Source organism: Blennius ocellaris (assembly GCF_963422515.1).
Source record: "Blennius ocellaris genome assembly, chromosome: 9".
Classification (NCBI taxonomy): Eukaryota; Metazoa; Chordata; class Actinopteri; order Blenniiformes; family Blenniidae; genus Blennius; species Blennius ocellaris.
Window position 1 is genome coordinate 5,673,058 of NC_137658.1, and position 23,942 is coordinate 5,696,999.

A 23,942-nucleotide genomic window follows, 5' to 3' on the forward strand; every position below is an offset into this window, starting at 1 on the left:
TATTGTAATTATAGATCTTTGTATTTCCACTCTACTTTGGTTGATAAAGTATATTACGTGACATCTGTTTTGTATTTGTTTGAATTCTAATTCATTCAATGATAACTATAAGCATTCCGATTTTGTTAATGTTGTTCACAGGCATTCTTTGATTTTAAAATAAAAAAAAAAATGTTGTAACTGTAAAACTGGATTTCATTTTACTTGAAGTGTGTAAAAAAAAAAAAAAATGCTATTTGTGTCAGAATTGGCTGCAATATAAGGGGCACCAGATGAAGTATCTCCATTCATTTTCGTTTCAGCTTCATGTTAAGGATGCCGGGTATTTATTCAGTTTAATCATTTATTACATTTATTCCCTGGTTCAAATAAACCTCAAAAACATAATCTAGAATAAAGAAACCAGGGTCACTAAAAATTAGTGTGCACTTACTGTTTATTTTCATCAGAAGTGTTTCAGCAGTTTACTATGAATGCATGATGCTCCCCGTGGTTCATGTTGTAGTTCAGTTGAGCCTCTCCAGGTCCTGGAGTGGGTGGAATGGTGCGCATGCGCAACTGAATCAAACGACTCAAACGACTCAGACAGCCAGTTCACTTGGATGAACGACTCAAAAACCTGCGAGTCAGTTCAAGGACATCAAAATACCTTAGGGCCAACTCTGGGCGTTACCTAAATACAAATAAGAAGTGCAGGCACACTTGACGGCAGTGGTGGCGCGTACCAGCGGATTGATCCTTGGACTCCTGCAAGAGGCTGTGAACCTGACAGGTAACTGGACACATGATTTGCATTTAAACAAACAAAAAAAAATAACAAAAGAGAGGCAAGCTTCCGTTTCTCAAAAAACAATCAGGGATAGCATCCGACTTGTACTTCATTTAGTTGTGTAGACAAAGTATTCTGTGGAGTTCCTTTCAGGTGAGATGAGGAGCAGGTTTCCGGACTGTAACCTCACATAGGGTTACTGAATATCTTGCATGTTTTCGCATCTGCCACACCTTGTGACGCAGTTGCGCATTTGCTCGGACTTGTTCCTTCTCCCTCTAAACACAGGAAGCCAGTCACCTGTTAGTGTATTTTAATTTTTTTTTAAATACTCGTACCTATAGAAATGCAGTTATTCAATTAAAGGTGCAAGCAGCATTGGACAGGACCTCGCAAAAGACTGCCCGTCGGGGTGGGCACGACCGGTTAATTATCATTTTTTAAGTAAAAAAATAAATAAAATTATGACTTTTATTTTGAAAAAACGGCGTCGAAACCAGCTAATTAGCTAGTGATTCGTGACCGCAGTGCCCCCATTAGACCACCTACCAAATTTCAGCTCAATCGGACAATGTTTGCTAGAATGCTAACAGGCATGCTAAGCAGCAAGCTAGCGATCCACCTGAAAATCTCAGTGTGGTACTCCCCAGGTGCCCCCGATCCGGAATCTGGTCTTACTTCAATTCTTGTGTGAATGACACAGCACATATGGAACATGAAAGGTTTTTAAAAAAGTGGCACCGACATGAATTTGAGGGCCTTTGTCAGTTGTGTACAGATTACAAAAGGAACCTGGCCTTTAACAAACTGCTGCATTAGCCAGCAGGTCAGCCCATAGAGCAGCACTGTAATTGTCTAAGTCTGTTTCCTTCGAATCCGCACAGACAGGGAGTGACAATCTTTCTCCCCGAGAAGAGAGAATAGATACACAGTGAGTTATAAACCTACAAACTTTGAGAATGGATTAACACAGGAGTTTATTACATAAGACAGAAAAAGTATCGGCCTTTACAAGAATATTCCTGGGCTCTGAAGCATGGCACCATGAAAGGATTTTGCTCCAGAACCACGTCAGCAGAGAGCGACAGAGAGAGAGAGAGAAAGAAAGAGAAAGAGTGAGAATCAGAGAGAGACTCTGAGCTCGCGCCGGAAATGCTGCTTCTTTCATAGTCTTGCGGTCAGTCTCCGCCTTTCTGTGGCTGTTTGATGGGGGCTGCTTGAGGGCTGTGTGAGGCGGGGCTTCTGTTCCACCAGTGAGCCCCACACAAACAAAGCATCAACCCCCATTGCATGTCTCCGGTCTTTCACCCCCGAGGCTTATCTTTAGATATTCATGACAAGCCAGGCCAAGCTAAGTTTGGTCAGTTTTAACATAATGTTCCTGCTATCCAGGCTGTCAATCACAGAGCAGTGATGCAACCGGAAGCTACAGGAAGCTGCCCATATATGGAGTGATGCACTGACAAAAGGTTGGCAAGGTCCCTAAAAAGAGAATCTGGCTGCATTAAATGCGTAAAATCTATACGTTGCGCACTGAGACTGTGTGTGAGGGACCAGCAGGTGCTTTTGGATGCAGGCGCAGATCAAAGATTTCAAGGATAGTCAAGATGTCTCAGATAATGATATGGCTTATTTATGTAACCAACAGCATGTTTGGTATTTGAGATTTTCCTAGCTTTAAGGAAATGTAATTAATGGATGAGTGAGGCAGGACTGTCAAGTTTTTATTTTCTTTTTTAACTATACAAAGAACTCACTTAAACTTAGTTTAAAAAAAAAACAACCTGAAAGGGTTTCATGATCGCAAAACCAGAAACCTGAATTTCTTTTTTGACACAATCTGTTGTATAAGATCATAAACACAGGCCATTTTTTTTTTAATATGTATTGCATGCAAAGTTAACAAACTGTATATGTATTAAATATACTTTTCCCCTCTTTCAGCTGTGAGCCAGAGACAATCATGGTCCTCCTGACTTCTACCTCCGGTTGGTACTTGTTTCTCCATCTCATTTCATGGTCTGGATTACACAATAGTGAGAATCAGGAGTTCCAGATGAGATGAATCAATCTGGGCAGGAAAACATGAAGCATAGTTTCCAGATAACCTTAAATAAAGAGAAGACATGCATATATACTATTGGAAGATAACTTTTCATTTATGTGAAGCAAAATATATAGATATATGCATGAATCGAAAGATGCATATTAAGGCCATCAATAAAATATTAGGTTACTTTATTTTATTGTACTTCTAATAAAGGCAGCAACAGGGGGAGACTCTTTGGGGCGTCCCTACATCAGAGGTTTTACTGTATTGTATACATCTTTCTATTGGTTCAGTTGTGTTCTTGTAAATAACCATAACATATTTGGTGTATGGTTCCTTCAACATCAACTGGTTCTACTATATGAAATGTTTTGGTTTTTTTAACCGATTCATCGATTAATCGAAAAAATAATCGACCGATTAATCGATTATTAAAATAATCATTAGTTGCAGCCTCTATCTCTAGAATCAATATTAAAGATTGAAATGTATCAGTTGGCAATGATTGTGAGGATATTTCTGACTGAAAATAATCGTTAAATAAAAACATATTAAAAAAAATAGCAATATTGAAATGACTTTAAAAAAAACAACTTTCAACTGGAAAAACTGATATCAGACTCCTGGATATCAAAGTCACAGTCAAGCAGAAAGGTGAATGGGTAGTGTTTTAAGTACAGTACATTTCATTGTACACAAATGTTTCCTAATACAGAAAGAGATTGTATTTGTACGTTACAATAGAATAACTCATTGAAAACACATATTGAGGTACAAACACGTTTTAAACATTCACACGTAGACTAAAGCACAGCTCAAATCAAGCCGTTGGGGCAAAACTATGAAGTGTACCTGCAATTGAAGAATTAGACTTTGACTTTGACTAATAAACTAAAGTATCATACTTTACTAATCCCCTTGGGGAAATTCCTTTGATTTTGCACATTGACCGATTCTTTTACTGTTACTGGTTATTTCCTTACTGACACAAACAGCTCCTGACTGCTGCTGTTGTTTGACCACAGGTTTCTTCCAGTGTCCCAACAAGTTCTTTTCGAGTGATCAGGCCACGGGGCAGCGCATCAAGGAGTTTGCGCGTAAAAATGCTGCTAACGCTTTGTCGGTTGCTAACCTGGTCATGGGCATGGCCTCCATTCTCAGCAATCTCAATGGGTGAGTGTGCGTGGAGGTGATGGATTTTACTCTCCGAAACACTAGTCCGGCCGATCAGTGATGAAATCTATAGGTATGTGTCACTGTGGATAAATGGAATCTCATCATCTAGCAAGTGCACCAAAAACTCAATTAATGTCATTAAAAGAAAAAGTTGCGGACAAAACATATTTTTATTGTTTGTCTCTCTTGCACGATTAATTGTGCGTCACCATCAGTGTTTCTATATAAATGATATCAGTCAAGTAATGCAATCCAGAGAAACGCAGCAGGCAGTTATTTACCTTCATTTGTGACACTTGTAAGCAAACTAAGGGCTTGCTGTCATCAAATGGTTCCACTTAACCATCACTTGTTGTTTTTCAGGCACCACCAGGCCGCGTGTTGGCTGGTTCTGATTGGCTACCTCCTGGATCTGGCCGACGGAGCGGTCGCCCGGGGACTCAACACCTGCTCTGCACTGGGAAAGTTGATTTCAAACTGAGACAGGTTCTGAAATAAGCATGAACGTTAAAAAAAAAAAAAAAAAAAAAAAAAAAAAGTTCCTGTTCTTAGAGTACATGAATTTCAGGAATTCTGTCTTTAACCAATTTTTAGCCACAATCATTTCATATCACCCAAGACGTCATATTTATTTTATTTATTATTACATATTTTTGACCAAGCTATAACTGTTTCACTGGCACTTTGTACTTCTTGACCAATGTCTAAGCATAGATGGCAACGTGTCATTATAACAGATGTAATGTAAATACAGCAAATTCAGATTCATATGTAAAAGTTCCAGCTTTGAGGTGGTCAAAGTTCCCTTGTTTCTTTTTTGTCATGTTCAGGTGCAAAGACAGATACTTTTGCCGACTTCACAACCTTTGGGGTTGCCACCTCGCTGCTCCTGCGGACGTCTGACCTGTTGGACAACATCCTCAGCACGTGTTACTTCCTGTCCGTGTTTGTACGCCTTTGTTTCTTTTCAACTGGTGAGTCCCCAGATGTGGAGTTACCTCATCATTTCATTTTTTGATAGGATTAGTCACTCGGTTTAAATGACTTTTCTGCATGTGTGCATGCTCTTTTCTTTGCGACTGATCCACAGGGATCCCATTCATGTACCGAGGCCTGCCCTGCATATACTCGGCGGGCATCCTGGCCAGCGCCTCTCTGCTGTCACAGGGAAACACGGCAGTGCTGCGGGTCATCGCGGTGGTCATGATCATCTTCATGATGAGTCCGAACTTCTATCCTCATGACCGAGTGCTGGAGTCACAGGCCTGGAAAAAAGCAGTCTATGCTGGAGGTAAAGCGTCCATCTATCCATTTTAGATCCACTAATAACTTTGAACACTTTCTTCCTCGGTGTGGTAGGAAACTCTAGTACCCGTAGAAAACCTATATATCCACAGAAAGACCGTGCAACCACCACTTCAAAAAACGCATGGATGAACTCAAGGGGATTTATTTTTTTTCATACTAAAACAGTTGTTAAAAATGTGTTTTTGAAGAATTCCTAAAATGTGAGCAAAGTCTGTTTGACCTGCAACTTGAAAGCCATTCTTTACCAAATGTTTATTCCAGTTTGGTAAGATAAAGCTAAGATAAGCTGTACTTAATGTTAATAATTTCAGTGTTTTCCAGTTCACTGTTAAAGCAGCATCATTTTAGGACATGCGCATACAAATTCATTTCAACAAGATTTTGTGCATCTCTCGTCTGCTGATTTAAGCGTTTAACCGTCAGATAGCGCCTTTACCTTTACGCACACATACGATTTTTTTTCTTTCTTTCTAATTTTCAGGAGTCATCTTGGTGTTCTGCTCGTCCTTTCCCCCTGCATGCGTACCGGTATACTACCTGCTGTGGTCTGTCTCCTATGCTTTGTTCCCCACATCGCTGTGGAGCAGTAAAGTGCAAAAATTCAATTAAAAAAAAACAAAAAACATGATTGAAATTGTTTTTTCTGATTCAGTTCTGCTTTAAACTTACTGTGGATCCTCATAGGATTAATGATGACGAGGATTACTGCAGACTGAACACAAATGTACTGTGATATATTTAGCAGTGCATTGAAACTTCATGTGTGGGTGTTTTGGGGTTTTCTAACTGTAAACTCACAGCAATGTATACATGCCATGAGCAATATAAATACCAAAACTGTACATTGTCACTTAATTGAAAGACGAAAGATCTTAGTGCAGAATATATAGATATATGTGGTGAAATCTGTTTATTTTGGCAATAAAGAATTATACATTGATTGTGTTTCATTGTCCTTAATTGAAAATATCACAACAATATCTCCATTCATTTTCGTTTCAGCTTCATGTTAACACTGGATTTCAACCGGCAGTTTGATTTAACTTTTTGCTGTTGTTGTTGGGATATTTTATATTTACACAAGCCGATGACAGCAGCGCTGCCCTTTTGTTATAATCAAAGATATCAACGACCTCAAGAATGCAAATAGGCTCCAAAACTACCAGGTGCAGTGACGCCTCCAACAGCTTGATGATGGGTGACAAGGTGGGTCGGTCTTTGAAACTCCACATCCAGCAGTACTTCATTATGTCGTACCTATAATGAGTACATACACAGAAATAGAAACTTTTGTGTTTGTCAGTCAGAAAAAGGACTTTGTCTGCCTCATTGAGCAAAAGATCACTATTTGTACAAGGTTCATTCCCATAAAGTTGGGAATATGTCTTAAATGTAGATAAAAAAATGAAAAACACTGGATGTAATTAGTTGCAAATATATTCAACCCATATTTTATTCCCAATAGAGAATAAACGACACATCAGATGTCGACGAAGAGACATTTCCTCAATGTTTAAACAAGTGCAACAAAAAGCTTTATCCCATGGAACTTTTCCCTTCCCCCCCCAATAATTTTTCCATGAGGTTTCCACTGGATAGAGCTTTTCCTCAGCTTTAAAATTAGGCATTATTTATGTTGCTACGTGGTCCAGCAAGCGAGCTAAGAATATTTTTTTGTGGATTTTCTAGCCTGTTTTCTGTGTTTAGCACAAGCGGGAGACCTCAAAGTTTCTGAGTGATGGAGAAGAAGAAAAAAAACATGCATTGTTTCACAAAGCAGAAATAAATACATGAATAATACATGAATAAATACACAATAAATTCCATTAAAATATGACTGTAGCGTGTATTGTGTTACATTTAATAGTGTCCCCTCCCATTAGTTCTGCTTTATGAACATCACGTTATTAATTGATACCAGTGAAAAAGAAAATCAGAATATTGGAGGAAACAAAATGAACTATAAAATAATATGTATATATCAACAAATACTGTATATCTGCCTTTCTGGATGCCGGGTATTTATTCAGTTTAATCATTTATCAAATATATTCCCTGGTTCAAATAAACCTGAAAAACATAATCCACAATAAAGAGACCAGGGTCACTAAAAACTAGTGTGCACTTACTGTTTATTTTCCTCAAAAGTGTTTGAGCAGTTTACTATGAATGCATGATGCTCCCCGTGGTTCATGTTGCAGTTCAGTTGCGCCTCTCCAGGTCCTGGAGTGGGTGGAATGGTGCGCATGCGCAACTGAATCCAACGACTCAAACGACTCAGACAACCAGTTCACTTGGATGAACGACTCAAAAATCCGTGAGTCAGTTCAAGGAGTCGGGTTTCTCATCACTACTGTCCATTCTCGTCCACAATGAGCAGGTAACAAGGAGCGGTGTTGTCATGTGCCTGGTCAGGGGTCAAGCAGAGAGCAGGAAAATAGGGCCTATTTTTAGATTTAGAGGTTATCGTCACGTTTTCTTGGACTCTTGTGAAACAGTAATAAATGATATCATGAACATTTGTATCAATAATTATTCATGGGAGCCCAAGCGTTTGCCTATACTGCCTATGCCATGAGCCGGCTCTGGGCAGCCGGGCTGTTTTTGGTACGACACCGTAAAGGCCAAAAACAGGCGTTTAAGAAAATAACTAGATTTCTGTATACTGTATATTTTTTTTCAAAATCTTTGATTTTATTGTAATTATAGATCTTTGTATTTCCATTCTAGTTTGGTTGATAAAGTATATTACGTGTCGTCTGTTTTGTATTTATTTGAATTCTAATTTATTCAATGATAACTATAAGAATTACGATTTTGTTAATGTTGTTCACAGGCATTCTTTGATTTTAGAATTTAAATTTTTTTTGTTGTAACTGTAAAACTGGATTTCATTTTTCTTGAAGTGTGTAAAAAAAATAAAAATGCTAGGGCATCAAATTACCTTAGGGCCGACTCTGGGCGTTTCCCAAATACAAATAACAAGTGCAGGCTCGCTTGACGGCAGTGGCGGCACGTGCCAGCGGATTGATCCATGGACTCCTGCAAGAGGCTGTGAACCTGACAGGTAACTGGACAGTGGACACATGATATGCATTTAAACAAAAACAAAAAAAAATAACAAAAGAGAGGCAAGCTTCCGTTTCTCAAAAAACAATCAGGGACAGCATCCGACTTGTACTTCATTTAGTTGTGTAGACAAAGTATTCTGTGGAGTTCCTTTCAGGTGAGATGAGGAGCAGGTTTCCGGACTGTAACCTCACATTGGGTTACTGAATATCTTGCATGTTTTCGCATCTGCCACACCTTGTGATGCAGTTACGCATTTCCTTGGGCTTGTTCCTTCTCCCTCTAAATACAGGCAACCAGTCACCTGTTAGTGTATTTGAATTTTTTTTTTTAAATACTCGTGCCTATAGAAATGCAGTTATTCAAAGAGCATTAAATGCGTAAAATATATACGTTGCGCACTGAGACTGTGTGTGAGGGACCAGCAGGTGCTTTTGGATGCGGGCGCAAATCAAAGATTTCAAGGATAGTCAAGATGTCTCAGATAATGATTTGGCTTATTTATGTAACCAACAGCATGTTTGGTATTTGAGATTTTCCTAGCTTTAAGAAAATGTAATTAATGGATGAGTGAGGCAGGACTGTCAAGTTTTTATTTTCTTTTTTAACTATACAAAGAACTCACTTAGTAAATAATAAAAAAAAAAAAAACATAAAAGGGTTTCATGATTGCAAAACCAGAAACCTGAATTTCTTTTTTGACACAATCAGTTGTATAAGATCATAAACACAGGCCTATTTTTTAAAATATGTATTGCATGCAAAGTTAACAAACTGTATATGTATTAAATATACTTTTCCCCTCTTTCAGCTGTGAGCCAGAGACAATCATGGTCCTCCTGACTTCTACCTCCGGTTGGTACTTGTTTCTCCATCTCATTTCATGGTCTGGATTACACAATAGTGAGAATCAGGAGTTCCAGATGAGATGAATCAATCTGGGCAGGAAAACATGAAGCATAGTTTCCTGATAACCTTAAATAAAGAGAAGGCATGCATATATACTATTGGAAGATAACTTTTCATTTATGTGAAGCAAGATATATAGATATTATATGCATGAATTGAAAAATGCATATTAAGGCCATCAATAAAATAATATTTATTGTGCTTCTAATAAAGGCAGCAACAGGGGAAGACTCTTTAGGGCGTCCCTACATCAGAGGTTTTACTGTATTGTATACATCTTTCTATTGGTTCAGTTGTGTTCTTGTAAATAACCATAACATATTTGGTGTATGGTTCCTTCAAAATCAACTGGTCCTACTATTTGAAATGTTTTTTGGAATGTATCAGTTGGCAATGATTGTGAGGATATTATTCACTGAAAATAATCGTTAAATAAAAATATATTTTAAAAAATTGCAATATTGAAATGACTTTAAAAAACAACAACTTTCAACTGAAAAAAACTGATATCAGACTCCTGGATATCAAAGTCACAGTCAAGCAGAAAGGTGAATGGATAATAAGTACAGTACATTTTATTGTACACAAATGTTTCCTCATACAGAAAGAGATTGTATTTATACGTTACAATAGAATAACTCATTGAAAACACACATTGAGGTACAAACACGTTTTAAACATTCACACGTAGACTAAAACTAAATCAAGCCATTGGGACAAAACTATGAAGTGTACCTGCAATTGAAGAATTAGACTTTGACTTTGACTAATAAACTAAAGTATCATACTTTACTAATCCCCTTGGGGAAATTCCTTTGATTTTGCACATTGACCGATTCTTTTACTGTTACTGGTTATTTCCTTACTGACACAAACAGCTCCTGACTGCTGCTGTTGTTTGACCACAGGTTTCTTCCAGTGTCCCAACAAGTTCTTTTCGAGTGATCAGGCCACGGGGCAGCGCATCAAGGAGTTTGCGCGTAAAAATGCTGCTAACGCTTTGTCGGTTGCTAACCTGGTCATGGGCATGGCCTCCATTCTCAGCAATCTCAATGGGTGAGTGTGCGTGGAGGTGATGGATTTTACTCTCCGAAACACTTGTCCGGCCGATCAGTGATGAAATCTATAGGTATGTGTCACTGTGGATAAATGGAATCTCATCATCTAGCAAGTGCACCAAAAACTCAATTAATGTCATTAAAAGAAAAAGTTGCGGACAAAACATATTTTTATTGTTTGTCTCTCTTGCACGATTAATTGTGCGTCACCATCAGTGTTTCTATATAAATGATATCAGTCAAGTAATGCAATCCAGAGAAACGCAGCAGGCAGTTATTTACCTTCATTTGTGACACTTGTAAACAAACCACGGGCTTGCTGTCATCAAATGGTTCCACTTAACCATCACTTGTTGTTTTTCAGGCACCACCAGGCCGCGTGTTGGCTGGTTCTGATTGGCTACCTCCTGGATCTGGCCGACGGAGCGGTCGCCCGGGGACTCAACGCCTGCTCTGCACTGGGTAAGTTGATTGTTTGTGAGAAATCATGCACATTTAAAAAATATGTCATTTGAGCTTTATTAAATCAAGAGCCACTCCTTTTGCTTTTGTGTCTCGACTGGCTTTTTTTTTTATGTCTGACGTTGCAGGTGGGTGTTGTCGTGTCAAATGAACAATTACTTTCCGATTAAGCAGCCTAATTCCACAGGAGCCCGCCTCACTCGCCTGTCTTAACCCGTTGCTTTGGCTTCTCTGCATATCTGAAACTGCTAAAACTGTTGACCCTGGGCCCTGAAAACATGCCCCCCCCCCCTGCTTTCTGTGGGATAAAGAGACACAGCAGTGGAGGATGTCGTTCCTAGAATGGCCGTCTGCTGAGCCGACTGAACTTTTCACTTGGGAATATTTGTACTTGCACCACACTATGGTCACACGTCAGTAACACTGGAGACCTGGTGATGTGTCTACCTTCATCACAGACTTGTGGTCAAGCTTGACTTGGGTAAACATACAGATCCTTATGGAAGAGATTCCATTTTAAAAGCAGTTGTTTGCCAGGTTAATGGTAAACTGAGACAGGTTCTGAAATAAGCATGAACGTTAAAAAAAAAAAAAAAAAAAAAAATAGTTCCTGTTCTTAGAGTACATGAATTTCAGGAATTCTGTCTTTAACCAATTTTTAGCCACAATCATATCATATCACCCAAGACATCATATTTATTTTATTTATTATTACATATTTTGGACCAAGCTATAACTGTTTCACTGGAACTTTGTACTTCTTGACCAATGTCTAAGCATAGATGGCAACGTGTCATTATAACAGATGTAATGTAAATACAGCAAATTCAAATTCATATGTAAAAGTTCCAGCTTTGAGGTGGTCAAAGTTCCCTTGTTTCTTTTCTGTCATGTTCAGGTGCAAAGATGGATGATTTGGCCGACTTCACAACCTTTGGGGTTGCCACCTCGCTGCTCCTGCGGACGTCTGACCTGTTGGACAACATCCTCAGCACGTGTTACTTCCTGTCCGTGTTTGTACGCCTTTGTTTCTTTTCAACTGGTGAGTCCCCAGATGTGGAGTTACCTCATCATTTCATTTTTTAATAGGAGTAGTCACTCGGTTTAAATGACTTTTCTGCACGTGTGCATGCTCTTTTCTTTGCGACTGATCCACAGGGATCCCATTCATGTACCGAGGCCTGCCCTGCATGTACTCGGCGGGCATCCTGGCCAGCGCCTCTCTGCTGTCACGGGGAAACACAGCAGTGCTGCGGGTCATCGCGGTGGTCATGATCATCTTCATGATGAGTCAGAACTTCTATCCTCATGACCGAGTGCTGGAGTCACAGGCCTGGAAAAAAGCAGTCTATGCTGGAGGTAAAGCGTCCATCTATCCATTTTAGATCCACTAATAACTTTGAACACTTTCTTCCTCGGTGTGGTAGGAAACTTTAGTACCCGTAGAAAACCTATATATCCACAGAAAGAACGTGCAACCACCACTTCAAAAAACGCATGGATGAACTCAAGGGGATTTTTTTTTTCATACTAGAACAGTTGTTAAAAATGTGTTTTTGAAGAATTCCTAAAATGTGAGCAAAGTCTGTTTGACCTGCAAGTCGAAAGCCATTCTTTACCAAATGTTTGTTCCAGTTTGGTAAGATAAAGCTAAGCTAAGATAAAGCTAAGATAAGCTGTACTTAATGTTAATAATTTCACAGTGTTTTCCAGTTCACTGTTAAAGCAGCATCATTTTAGGACATGTGCATACAAATGCATTTCAACAAGATTTTGTGCATCTCTCATCTGCTGATTTAAATGGTAAATGGTCTAGATTTATATAGCGCCTTTTAACCACACTAAGGTAGTCCCAAAGCGCTTTACATATCAGCTCATTCACCCATTCACGCTCACATTCACACACCAATGGGACAGAGCTGCCATGCAAGGCGCTAGTCGACCACTGGGAGCAATTTAGGGTTCAGTGTCTTGCCCAAGGACACTTCGACACATAGACCGGTGTAGACTGGGATCAAACCTCCGACCTCTCACTCCGAAGACGACCACTCTACCACCTGAGCCACGGTCGATTTATGCGTTTAACCGTCAGACAGCGCCTTTACCTTTGCGCACACATACGATTTTTTTCTTTCTTTCTAATTTTCAGGAGTCATCTTGGTGTTCTGCTCATCCTTTCCCCATGCATGTGTATACTACCTGCTGTGGTCTATCTCCTATGCTTTGTTCCCCACATCGCTGTGGAGCAGTAAAGTGTAAAAATTCAATTAAAGAAAAAACATTATTGAAATTGTATTTTCTGATTCAGTTCTGCTTTAAACTCACTGTGGATCCTCATAGGATTAATGATGACGAGGATTACTGCAGACTGAACACAAATGTACTGTGATATATTTAGCAGTGCATTGAAACTTCATGTGTGGGTGTTTTGGGGTTTTCTAACTGTAAACTCACAGCAATGTATACATGCCATGAGCAATATAAATACCAAAACTGTACATTGCCACTTAATTGAAAGACGAAAGATCTTAGCGCAAAATATATAGATATTTGTGGTGAAATCTGTATATTTTGGCAATGAAGAATTATACATTGACTGTGTTTCATTGTCCTTAATTGAAAATATCACAACAATATCTCCATTCATTTTCGTTTCAGCTTCATGTTCTGGATGCCGGGTATTTATTCAGTTTCATCACTTATTACATTTATTCCCTGGTTCAAATAAACCTCAAAAACATAATCTAGAATAAAGAAACCAGGGTCAATAAAAGCTGGTGTGCACTTACTGTTTATTTTCCTCAGAAGTGTTTCAGCAGTTTACTATGAATGCATGACGCTCCCCGTGGTTCATGTTGCAGTTCAGTCGCGCCTCCAGGTCCTGGAGTGGGTGGAATGGTGCGCATGCGCAACTGAATCAAACGACTCAGACAACCAGTTCACTTGGATGAACGGCTCAAAAACCCGGGAGTCAGTTCAAGGAGTCGGGTTTCTCATCACTACTGTCCATTCTCGTCCACAATGAGCAGGTAACAAGGAGCATGTTGTGAAAATAGGTCCTATTTGTAGATCTTGGATTAATAAATGATATCATGAAAATTAGATTTGATAAAGAACAATATAAGTAATCAAAACACACATTTCCTTATTTTTCTTCTTTTTATCCACTGATCTTAATTAAGAATTGGGGCCCGAGCATTTTCCTTTACTGCCGATGCCATTGGCCGGCTCTGATCATCAGCACATTCATCATCCCTCTATCCATGTCACAATGTTTAAAGATTCACTTTTCACATTTGTATCTGATCGATTTGCAATTAATTTCAATTTCGACTGCAAAATCTTAAAGCATTAATCGAATCATAACAAAACGATGAGAACATTATTACCTGGAACTTTTCCACTTACTTTTAGTTCTAATCTGCACTGTGGCAGTAAAAGCTTCCTTTTGTCCAGTTTGTGGAGTAAACACAACAACAGGCTACGCGAACGTACATCTTGAGACAAATTGTGACACATAACATGACAGATTGCAATTATTTTTTTTATCAAATAGTTTGGCACCTGAAATATACAGTTTTAGACAGAAAGTAAATCATCCCAGGACGCCTCGTGTAAAACATGTATGAAACATAAGACTTGGTAATAACAATAAAGTGATCGCGAGTAGTCCTCAAAAGTAGTCTCTGAAATGTATACTTACACAAATCAATCCATACACAATAAAAGACATATTTAAATAGTTCAAACATGATGGACAATATTCTATGCGATATTAAAAATTGTGTTAATTTCTACAACTTAACAGAAGTCGTGCACTATAAATTACAGTGTGAAAGGCTGGACTGCCTTTGTACCAAACCAGTTAGTGTTTACAGTAATATAGTCTGTCTGTTAGAGATCATGAATTGTAAAGTCCACAGCAGAAACATCTATTGGTTTAGAGAAAGAAAAAAAAAAAAAAAAGAATGTAAATGGGAACTGGATTCTGTGCAGGGATGGACACTGATGGTGCAGAAAACTTCAGGCATCTGATGGAATCCGCCGCTCCTGACATGGAGGACGAGGACTCTGAGGTGCTTCCCATCTCCTTTCCTATCCACTTTTCATAAGGTGTTAGGAGGTTTCCTAAAGGAGTTAGGAAAAGGTGATCCAATTTTTTTTTTGACTGCACGAAAAGCGCTTTTCTACTACTTTCTCTTGTGGCTCTAACCGGTGATATAATCTCAAATATCTCAAGGTTTGAAAAGAGGCTGCCAAGTGAATAAATAACCAATCGAACTGAGAATAGGCTGCATAAAAATGTTACTTTACAACATCTGCATAACATATAATTCATAGTTGGGATCTGGTTTTTAGATTATTTAAAGCCGTTCAAGGCAGATTATTGCATTGGTAAGTTAACATGATCTGTGTTCCTGATCCTGAGTTTCCCTGAACGCTCGGATGAACGGTCTCTTTAAATTTAGTCGCCACAAAGAATTGTAGGGCAGCATGATCTGGTCTCCTCCAGTAAAGGAAGCATCGGTGTTTCCTCGCCGAAAGGAGGTTATAAATGAAGCATTGAGGCTCCTTTCCTGAGCTTAGTGAGAATTCAAACATTCCTCATCAACACTTCTGGGGTTTTTAGGAAAAGTGGATAGGAAAGGAGATAGGAGGGACGATTCAGATGCACCATGAGTGAGTTCGTTAGTCATCTATCAGTGATTTTGGAGTGGAGGCCACAGTCTGTGGGAGGAAGTGAAGCCTCAGTGTGGATCTCTCTGCTGCCACCTAGTGGACGGTCCTCTCCTTCTGCCTCTGGTAGTCTGAGACAAACACACAGGGGATGTCATTATAGGACTATAAGCAGCCTCATTATGTAATCTCCTGCCACCGTGACGTCACTCACTGACTCTGAAGACACATTTTTTGTTGCCTTTGTTTCTTGTTGAAAACATTTGCTATGTGGGGAATGTAAAAACCTGGTGTGTGTGTGTGTGTGTGGAAAGGACTGGATGGTATGTTTTGTGTGAGTGTGTGTGTTTTTGTCTCTCCTCACACAAACATTGATATTTAAATAAAACATCAGAATGCTATTAGTTTAGAATGATGTTTTCTGTGTGGCAAATCTGTAAATATGTGAGACTTTCTTTAATTTGAATGCATTTGCAAGAAAATTAGTTTTTGGTTCATTTTAAACTCATTAACATCTGGAACCACTTTGAGGAGTTCTCCATCCATAAGTGGAGCACTTTTGTTTTTGATGAAGCCATTGTCTGTAAGACTTATGAAAGTAGTAATTCACCATCACTGACACACATGGGAACAATTACCGTCTCACATTCTGCTACAAAGGAAGAAGTACATGGACGCTGTACTTTAAAAGGACACACCGAGCAAAAGTGAGCAACATTCAGTGGCTAAGGAATCTTTAATGGTGTTTAAAATTGCCCAACATTACTTAAATGTTCCCAGAACACCTCTACAAAATAAAAGATATGCAGTCTTTCAGATCTGTAAACCAGAAGATATGGCTTTAGAAATGATCCTGACTAATGTGTGATGCCGATATGGCTCAGTAAACCAAAACTTACTGTAAGGAAAGAAGCGAACTCTCATCAGGATTTCTCGAGCCGTTTTCAGGATCTCTACAGCCTGAAGGAAAGACCAAATCAACAATAACGCTGTCAACAAAAATAACACACATCATTCTTATATCTAAAACACAGATTTAAAATACACAACAAAAACGCTAAAACCCATTTTTGCATGAAAAATTTGGATTTATTTGTCATTTGATTCACTTACATTGGTTCCATTTTATATTTTTTAACCTTGACGCCCCCATATAAAAATGTAGGAATTTCCAAACTGCTGATAAGGACGAAGACCTGCTGCTGCATCATTAAACTGTTTTGGTCGGCTCAGACTCCACTCTGTGAACCCACCGACAGATACATCTCTGTGTAATACATAAAGTTATCATGAATAGTTCCAATATTGTTGGACAATATGCAGGTTCTGAGAAAGTTTCCAAATTTGTTTAGTCATCCAACAAAGTTTCGATAACCAAACGTTTGTTTTTGATGCACAAGAGAAAGTAAAAGTAGCATTATCGAGGGTTTGCTTTCTCTTCGCTCTCACGACGATGCAAAAAGTTAAGAATGTTATAATCCTCTACGAAAAATACATTCCAGAATTGTCTTTAAGCTGCAACTTGAAAAGAAATGGATGGGAAAGTGTGTGCAAGTGCAGCGGTTATGCAATAACCTTGCAACACGCCTGCACCAACAAACCGCTCTGACTTACTCTCGAATGCTCGATGTCTTGGAAATCCACGTCATTCACAGAGAGAACCTGGTCTCCCTCCTGCAGCCCCGCTCTGTGGGCATCCGAGTCTGGAACCACCTGTCGACGCACACGTGAGAAATATCAGGTCACGTCGTGGGCGGTTTTAAAAAAGCAAACCGTTTGCCGGCAGCGCGTTGAATATGTAGAGGGCACACCAAACGCCCGCACCCAGCACGCACCTTGGATATGAAGATTCCCAACTGCGATGCTTTGCCTCCACGGATGTTGAACCCCAGCTGCGCTCCTGGAGGTTTCTTCAATACAATGCTGCGAGGCAGGAACTGGGTGAGCTCGTTATTGTAGTCAGGATGATGAACACGCTAAAATATGGCCAAGAAATAATAATAAAAAAAAAAAAAACATAATAAGAAGAGTGATTAAACATATATGCTTTTAAATATGTCTCTCCATCAAAGGATTGGAAATTGATCCCAGGAGTGGTTGCAAGCAGCTAAACCGGTCAAACCATGTACTGTTGAAATAATATTTAACATCCAACGCCAAAAGAGCACACCTTTAAGTTAATACTCTATAATGTCAGAAGGGGAAAGAAAATGCTCTGGAACATTCAGAGGGATTAAACCCAGAGTACAGTGCAGCTGTTGCACACCTCCTGCGGCGGTATCCACGCTGGAGGGTTCTCATAGGAGGGCAGGAATACCACCGGGAGCTGGTAGTCGTCGTAAGGGATTTTCTGATCCATCCCTACTGAAAACACCCACAGAGAGAGAGAGAGAGACTGGTAGTTAGTACAAGTCACCATTTGATTTCAACACAATCAAGAAAATTCTAGTTATCATGAATGACTTTCAAAGTTTTTAGGTTGGTGCAATTTCTGAAAGCAAATTTGCAGCTCCTTCTCTCCACTCACTAATGTATTTTATTAAACAGTAGCATGAAGGAATGAGTTAAGTGTTGCTAGCTAGAATTTATGAAAATATGGAAGATGCACGGAAGCTTCGCAGTGTAATACCTCTCACTTCGACTCAATGCAGCTGATTGATGAATTAATCTTGTTATTAGTGAAAAGCGGTGGAATAATGATGCATCTGTTCGAGCTGCTGACACCTTTTTACACATTATATGAAGCACATTGAATATAAAAGGCATATTGCGGTGGGCACATAGTGCAAAGTTCTACCAAACACATCGCTAAAGTGTTTATCATTGTTGATCAGGGTTTAATATCAGTTATTTAACAGAAAGCAACCAAGCCAAGCACAACCTGACAGTTTCTATCAAGTACGTTCAATTCCTCCGACATTTATCAATAAAACTTAATAAAGTACAATTAGTATATATGACAACAAGGAGACTGTAAATCCGGAAACGCACGCGAATATGTCGTTTTGAACAACTTACGTTCACAGAAATGACAGTTTAAATCTGCTATTTTTACACCAACGAAATGCTAACTTGGCTCACTGTCTAAATACAAAACAAGATTCCTTTGCTTCGCGAATAACAACAACAACAACTCAGACACTGAGTGCCGTCATTACCCAAACTGTTTAAAAACAGGACACGGTTTACTTTTGAGCTAAATCTATACTAAAATGACAGAATGAAAGCAAAAAGACGTTAGCTTACCTGCTAGTCTGGGGGGACAGTTCTACTCTACGGGTGTGTTCGCTGCCTCTGCAGTGAGAGCGCGCCACCTGCTGTCCTGGAGAGGTACAGCAGTGCAACAACATAAGTTTATAATAAATGTTATGCCCATCTAACTGGGTACTTAAAGTTATTTGTAACTCAAAGGACCTTCTAGACTCAAGTGCACACAAGGAATTAAAGCAACATCAGGCAATGGGGATTACTCATTAATAATTGAACCGGTTGCCATAACTATGAAAGCGATTGTGGATGTGCAAACAAATTCTGAAATAACTCTTAGAGATGTGTTAAAAGTAAGAATCCAGGGACTAAAGACCAGTGTTTATTATATTATTGAAATTATGTTTGCTGGATAAATTAGGGCATATTTGTTTTGTGATATTTGACACACTTACAGGAAGAAAAAAAAAGTTCCAAATAACACAACTTCAAAGTAGCAGCTATAATTTACTTTCATGCAACCAGAGATAAACGTCCAATCAGGCGATACTGCAATTTTCATGAAAACACAAACACGCAGCAGTGTGAAGAACCTTTAGGCAAGTATGGTTGAAAACGTGGCATTTATTGATCGGAAACAACCTCGATGACATGAATTGTGCGTCTGCTTTTATTCTCCTGCAGAATCAGACGTAGTGAACATTATTCTTCCACCACAACCTGCCTAGAAACAATTGCACAGTGCTCTGTGTGCACGCGCTGGATGCGAGCGGAGGCGTCATCATCCCAACCATGTGAACCCGAGTCTCCTCCTGGCATCGCCGATATCCGCGGCCTCGTGGAGCTGTTTCATGTCCCCCGCCGTTCCCGAGATGCAGGTTGCCTTCTGACCTGGAACAAGATAACCTGGCCCTCCTCCGAACCCTTCCCTTGCGGCCTTGCAGAGCGGGAAGAGGTTCCGCCGGGCCTCGGCCGCCGCGCTGATCACGCCGTGTGAATACAGCTGGAACTGCTGGTCCTCCACGGCCTCCAGTTCTGCGTTCCTCGCCTCAAGCTCCCGCTCTGCCAGCCTCAGCCGTTCCCGGCGCACACTTTTCCCAACCTGCAGTCGGCAACCTTCCAATCAAATGACAAAACAAAGCCCTCATAGCATCTACTGATATTCCTCGAAGTTATCAACGTTACCATCTGTGAGGCGTTGAAGTCTTGCAGTGACTTCTTCATCTCCCTTGTTTTCTTTGCCTGCAGTTCTTGCTTGTCAGAAAACATCCTGAGCTTCTCTTTGCTGGCCTGCAGTTCGTCTCGCTTCTTCTGCGCGTCTGCTTTGACCTTTTCCTCTTTTTCGTGTAGCTGCGGAGACACAGGAGAAACATGACAGCGTAATGAGGTGATTAAAATGCAGCCGCTTGATTTTCACAACACCGATGAGAGAAACTGACACCTGTGGACTTCAATTGATTTAAAACACTGACAGAGTGTGTTTAAACAAGGGCCTGAAATTCAGTTCAGAGGCCGATTACAATAAGGCCAGACCAGTAAAATTAAGCCGGAGAATCTATATCCATATGCAGGTTTTTTGATTTTTTTTTGCATGTTTTCACAAACTCACCCTCAGCTTGCGTTACCTTGAGTTTTCTGTGTTCTTCCACGGACGTCAGCAGGGCGGCCTTCCTCTCCTGCTCCATCAGCTGCAGCCGAGCCTCCCTGGCGTCCTGCTGGGCGGCGGCCCGGGCGATCCTCTCCTCCTCGCCGCCGCTCACCTCCTGCTGTGTGGCGATCAGCTCGCTCAGGATCCTCTCGCGGAGAGTCTCAGCCTCTCTGATGAAGGAGAGAACTCATACAGGAAATAGAAGAAAGAAAAAAAAAGCCATAGTTTGCTGCCGAGTCTCACTTAAGCATCTCCTTTTCCTTTTCTTTGCGCAGCTTCATCGTTTTCTGTTTCGCGGAGAGAAAAAGTTTCCTTCTTTCCTCCTCGGCTTCCTCTTTTTGTGCCTCCTTTGCTCTGACGAGGTCTCTGTTGGCCTTGTCCTCCTGAAAATACACATATTGATCATCAGAGCCGATGATTGTGGAGGTGATGACGGATGTCTAGTCCGAGGTGGCGTGACCCCCCCCCCCCCCCCCCCCCCCCACCAGGTGAGCGTGCATGAGGTTCCTCCTCTGAGCTTCTCGTTTCTCCGACTCCATTCTTTGTTCCCACTGATGGACCTCTTGCAAGCGTTGGATTTCCTCTGCCTCCTCCTTCTTGCTCTCCAGCCGCTCTCGCTCCCTCGCAGCTTCGTTTTCTCTTATTCTGAAGGAGGGAAATCGTACAGTCGTTTCTCATTTGCAACAAAAACTGACACGACAATAAAATTCATGATGTTCTGCTCAGGTTAAGGTCATTTCGTACATCACTTTACCCTTAACCCACAAAGTATTGTGATTCATTTGATTCATTCATTTAAAAAAAAAACTTGTATTATTAGTTGATTCTAATTCAGTCCCTGAGGGGAACAATGTGTTTTAAATGATAGAAACCCTAAATGTTTGTAGACGTGTGCTTGCCTTTGTTGCATTCGATTTCGATATTTTGCAAATCTGCCTTCTTAACTCAAAATCACTACTTTAAATTGCCAAAGTATAAGAAACCGATAGTGTATGAATGTACGGTTACTGGTTTCTGAGGTCTTCTGCGACGGCCTCGCTGTCGCGCCGTCTCTGCTTTGCCCTCTGCTCCTCCCTGGAGGCCTCGTCCTCCCTGGCCTTCACCACATCCAGAGACATTGTGTCCATGTCCTTGGCGGCGCTCTTTATTCTTTGCTTGAGTTCAATCTGAGCCTCCCTCTCCTTCAGCACCTCCGTCAGCAGCAGGGCACTCTGGAGGGAAAGCAACGAGCATCTGTTACGTCAGAGGAGTCACGTCTGACGTCACAAAACATGAAGCGCACTAACATGTAATCCCTTGACGCGGCTGGTTTGATAAAGAAGTTGAGTTTTGGCTTTTCCTATGGCCTCTTTCCTCTTTTCATCCTTGTATTTTGCCTCTTCGATGTCAATCTGCCTCCTCCTCTCCTCCTCAATCTGCTCCCGGATCTTCTTTGCCTCCAGCTTCTTTTGCACCTGACTCTGCGGGGGCAAAAAGGTTCTTTGTGCATTAACTTTGTGCATTCTGGTCATTGCGAGAGGAATCAACCGCGAAAGGCACTCACGGTGATGGTGTTGGACCAGAGTTTGACCACTTCCTGTGACTGGCGATGCAAGGCCTCCCTCCGCCGGGTCGCCTCTCTCAGACGCTCCTCCTCTCTGTTCACCTGGTTCACGTGATCCTGGATCCGTTGCCATTCAGCCTTCCTAAAAACGATGACTTGACGGAGGTCTGGTGGCTGGGTCACCCCACCAGCATCTGGGGATTTTAAATAAGAGGGGACATCAGTACATTTTCTTTTTCAACTGACGGAACAGCTGCAGCCATCACACTCGCCCTGGTCCAGTCCACCGTGCCATTTATTTCTCTTCAATAATTTCTCTTGCAGACGTTAAGATCTGTGCATAGAGGTGGATTTGAAAATGCCGTCGACTTCAATTTGACCCAACTGTCTAAATATCTTGTTTCCATTGTTTCCCCCACATTTCAATACAGTCAAGTAACTGTTTATCTACCAATAATTACCCAGCATGATTATAGTGGGTTACCACTGTACCCAAGCTCAAATAAAACAGATTTAACATAAATCTTTCACAAGTTTGTTGACGTGGTTTAATTCAACTACATATTTATTTGTATGGTAGCTGTTTGCATCAGAATAGCTAAAACGCCTCTCAAAATACAACGACTAATAAAGATTAATCCGGTATGTTTCCAGACCTTGAAGTCCAACTTGAAGTGCTTAACGCAGCAATAACGGTAAAAAATATATTTGCTTATGCCTGAACTTACACTGTATAAACAATATGTAGTTCACGTGTGCACATTCATATACAAACAGCCAGATATCAAGAGTCAGTCAATTTAACCAGGAGGCCAATGAGGCAATAAGAAAAAGGAGAAAGCAAACATTAAAGAGTGGAACTTGAACTAGATTTGCAGTTAATCTTTCAAATGTAATGTAGTCCTACACATGTGTCGGACTACTCTACTTTTATTGTATTAGTTGAGTATACTCACCTCAATGGAAGGATTAATTACTCACCATGTTTATCTGATCCTTCGTGAGCCTCCATCTGCATTTCACGTCTATTTAAAAGAAAACACAGAAATGTGGTCAATTTTAAACGATGACTAATGTGAGATTAACGTTAAATGTCTTCTAACCGCCACCGGAGTTCAGACAACTCCACCGAATGCAGCTTTATTTTGACGTATCCTAGCAACGGCTGAACCAATGAGAAGCCTTTCCTATGAGAACCACAAAAGGGGGGGGGGGGGGGGGGGGGGTCATGACCCAAAGCACAAATAATAAAGCCAAATCTTACAGAAAACATCAATAAAACGGACCAATTTAGAAGTAAAATTGTATGACAGAACTGATTGAGGACAGCATAGGGACTAAAGAGAACCGTTTTATTGTTGTTGTTTGTTTGTTTTTGTTTTTGTTTTTTTGTTTTTTGTAGTGCTGTTTGAATTTTGCAGGGTTTAATGCTTGTTTATTTATTGACTGTTAAAAAGAACTAAACAATACCAAAATATATGTTTAAAAAAAATAACAAGACTTGGATATTTCGGCCAACTTTACACAAACTAATCAGTACAAATTATTTATGTTTTTTTTTTTTTTTTTAACTGTATGGTTACATTCACTTGGATTCATATGAAACTTTATATCAATTTTGAGTAGGAAAAAAAAATCCCGGTAATTCTGAATAATATTATGTAAAGTACAGGACAAGGGATAATAGTTCATGGATTATTACAAGCTGGAAAGTGTCAAAGTTTAAACAGAAAACGGTTTACGTAGCGTTCAAAAAATGTCCATGGCAGTGAAAAATAACAGTCCCTGTCCTCTGCTGAGACTCTAACAGGCTTGATTGCTTTCACAGCCATAGAGATTATTTGCCAATATCTTTTATAACTCTTTATCCAACTTCACTTACTTATTGAATTGCATTCATAACACCGAGCAAAGAAAGGTGCAGAGACTTAAATATGAAATAAATGCTTCAAGAAGCTGTTCCGGTCTTGATTTGTCTGGAATGATATCATATTATCTCTTCAAATCATTTGCTTTGCAATGTGAAGCTTTGAGTACAGCTGAAAATTAAATAGACCGGCTCCAAA

General features: G+C 40.1%; 4 protein-coding genes across 5 annotated transcripts; 2 read left to right on the forward strand and 2 right to left on the reverse strand.

Moving 5' to 3' along the window:
- Nucleotides 1-693: 693 nt before the first annotated feature.
- Nucleotides 694-6,243, forward strand: LOC308134968 (transmembrane protein 269-like). Its single transcript, XM_080502831.1, has 7 exons — nt 694-772; nt 2,714-2,757; nt 3,845-3,992; nt 4,359-4,455; nt 4,825-4,969; nt 5,086-5,286; nt 5,785-6,243. Exons 2-7 carry the CDS (start codon nt 2,733-2,735, stop codon nt 5,910-5,912), a joined length of 744 nt encoding a protein of 247 aa, XP_080358957.1. The 5' UTR covers nt 694-772; nt 2,714-2,732; the 3' UTR covers nt 5,913-6,243.
- Nucleotides 6,244-9,186: 2,943 nt separating this feature from the next.
- On the forward strand, nt 9,187-13,060 carry LOC308134758 (transmembrane protein 269-like; the record flags this gene model as incomplete). The annotated part of the gene is made up of 6 exons (XM_080502542.1): nt 9,187-9,227; nt 10,190-10,337; nt 10,704-10,801; nt 11,700-11,843; nt 11,960-12,160; nt 12,951-13,060. The coding sequence occupies exons 1-6, from the start codon at nt 9,203-9,205 to the stop codon at nt 13,058-13,060; spliced, it is 726 nt and encodes a 241-aa protein (XP_080358668.1). The 5' UTR covers nt 9,187-9,202.
- Nucleotides 13,061-14,366: 1,306 nt separating this feature from the next.
- Nucleotides 14,367-18,767, reverse strand: pdzd11 (PDZ domain containing 11). Of its 2 annotated transcripts, none has more exons than XM_080501937.1 (6): nt 18,725-18,767; nt 17,745-17,842; nt 17,314-17,454; nt 17,093-17,191; nt 16,378-16,438; nt 14,367-15,609 (listed from the first exon to the last, which is right to left on the reverse strand). In XM_080501937.1, exons 2-6 carry the CDS (start codon nt 17,835-17,837, stop codon nt 15,575-15,577), a joined length of 429 nt encoding a protein of 142 aa, XP_080358063.1. In that variant the 5' UTR covers nt 17,838-17,842; nt 18,725-18,767; the 3' UTR covers nt 14,367-15,574. The 2 variants fall into 2 exon arrangements, with proteins under 2 accessions (XP_080358063.1, XP_080358062.1); XM_080501936.1 differs by having other exon boundaries at nt 17,745-17,839; nt 18,725-18,760.
- Nucleotides 18,768-19,466: 699 nt separating this feature from the next.
- On the reverse strand, nt 19,467-22,894 carry cfap210 (cilia and flagella associated protein 210; the record flags this gene model as incomplete). Its single annotated transcript, XM_080502411.1, has 9 exons — nt 19,467-19,787; nt 19,871-20,035; nt 20,311-20,503; nt 20,577-20,716; nt 20,819-20,978; nt 21,342-21,544; nt 21,620-21,793; nt 21,877-22,070; nt 22,858-22,894. The coding sequence occupies 9 exons, from the start codon at nt 22,892-22,894 to the stop codon at nt 19,467-19,469; spliced, it is 1,587 nt and encodes a 528-aa protein (XP_080358537.1).
- Nucleotides 22,895-23,942: the final 1,048 nt, after the last annotated feature.

Excerpts from the sequence above, each read along its gene's own strand:
- LOC308134968 (XM_080502831.1), top strand. The coding sequence starts at position 2,733 with ATGGTCCTCCTGACTTCTACCTCCG. Across the intron at positions 2,758-3,844 it reads CCTCCTGACTTCTACCTCCG|GTTTCTTCCAGTGTCCCAAC; the intron begins GTTGGTACTTGT and ends GTTTGACCACAG. Across the intron at positions 4,970-5,085 it reads CCTTTGTTTCTTTTCAACTG|GGATCCCATTCATGTACCGA; the intron begins GTGAGTCCCCAG and ends ACTGATCCACAG.
- pdzd11 (XM_080501937.1), bottom strand. The coding sequence starts at position 17,837 with ATGGATCAGAAAATCCCTTACGACGACTACCAGCTCCCGGTGGTATTC. Across the intron at positions 17,455-17,744 it reads CGTGGATACCGCCGCAGGAG|CGTGTTCATCATCCTGACTA; the intron begins GTGTGCAACAGC and ends GCCATATTTTAG. Across the intron at positions 15,610-16,377 it reads AGTTCGCTTCTTTCCTTACA|ACTACCAGAGGCAGAAGGAG; the intron begins GTAAGTTTTGGT and ends TGTTTGTCTCAG.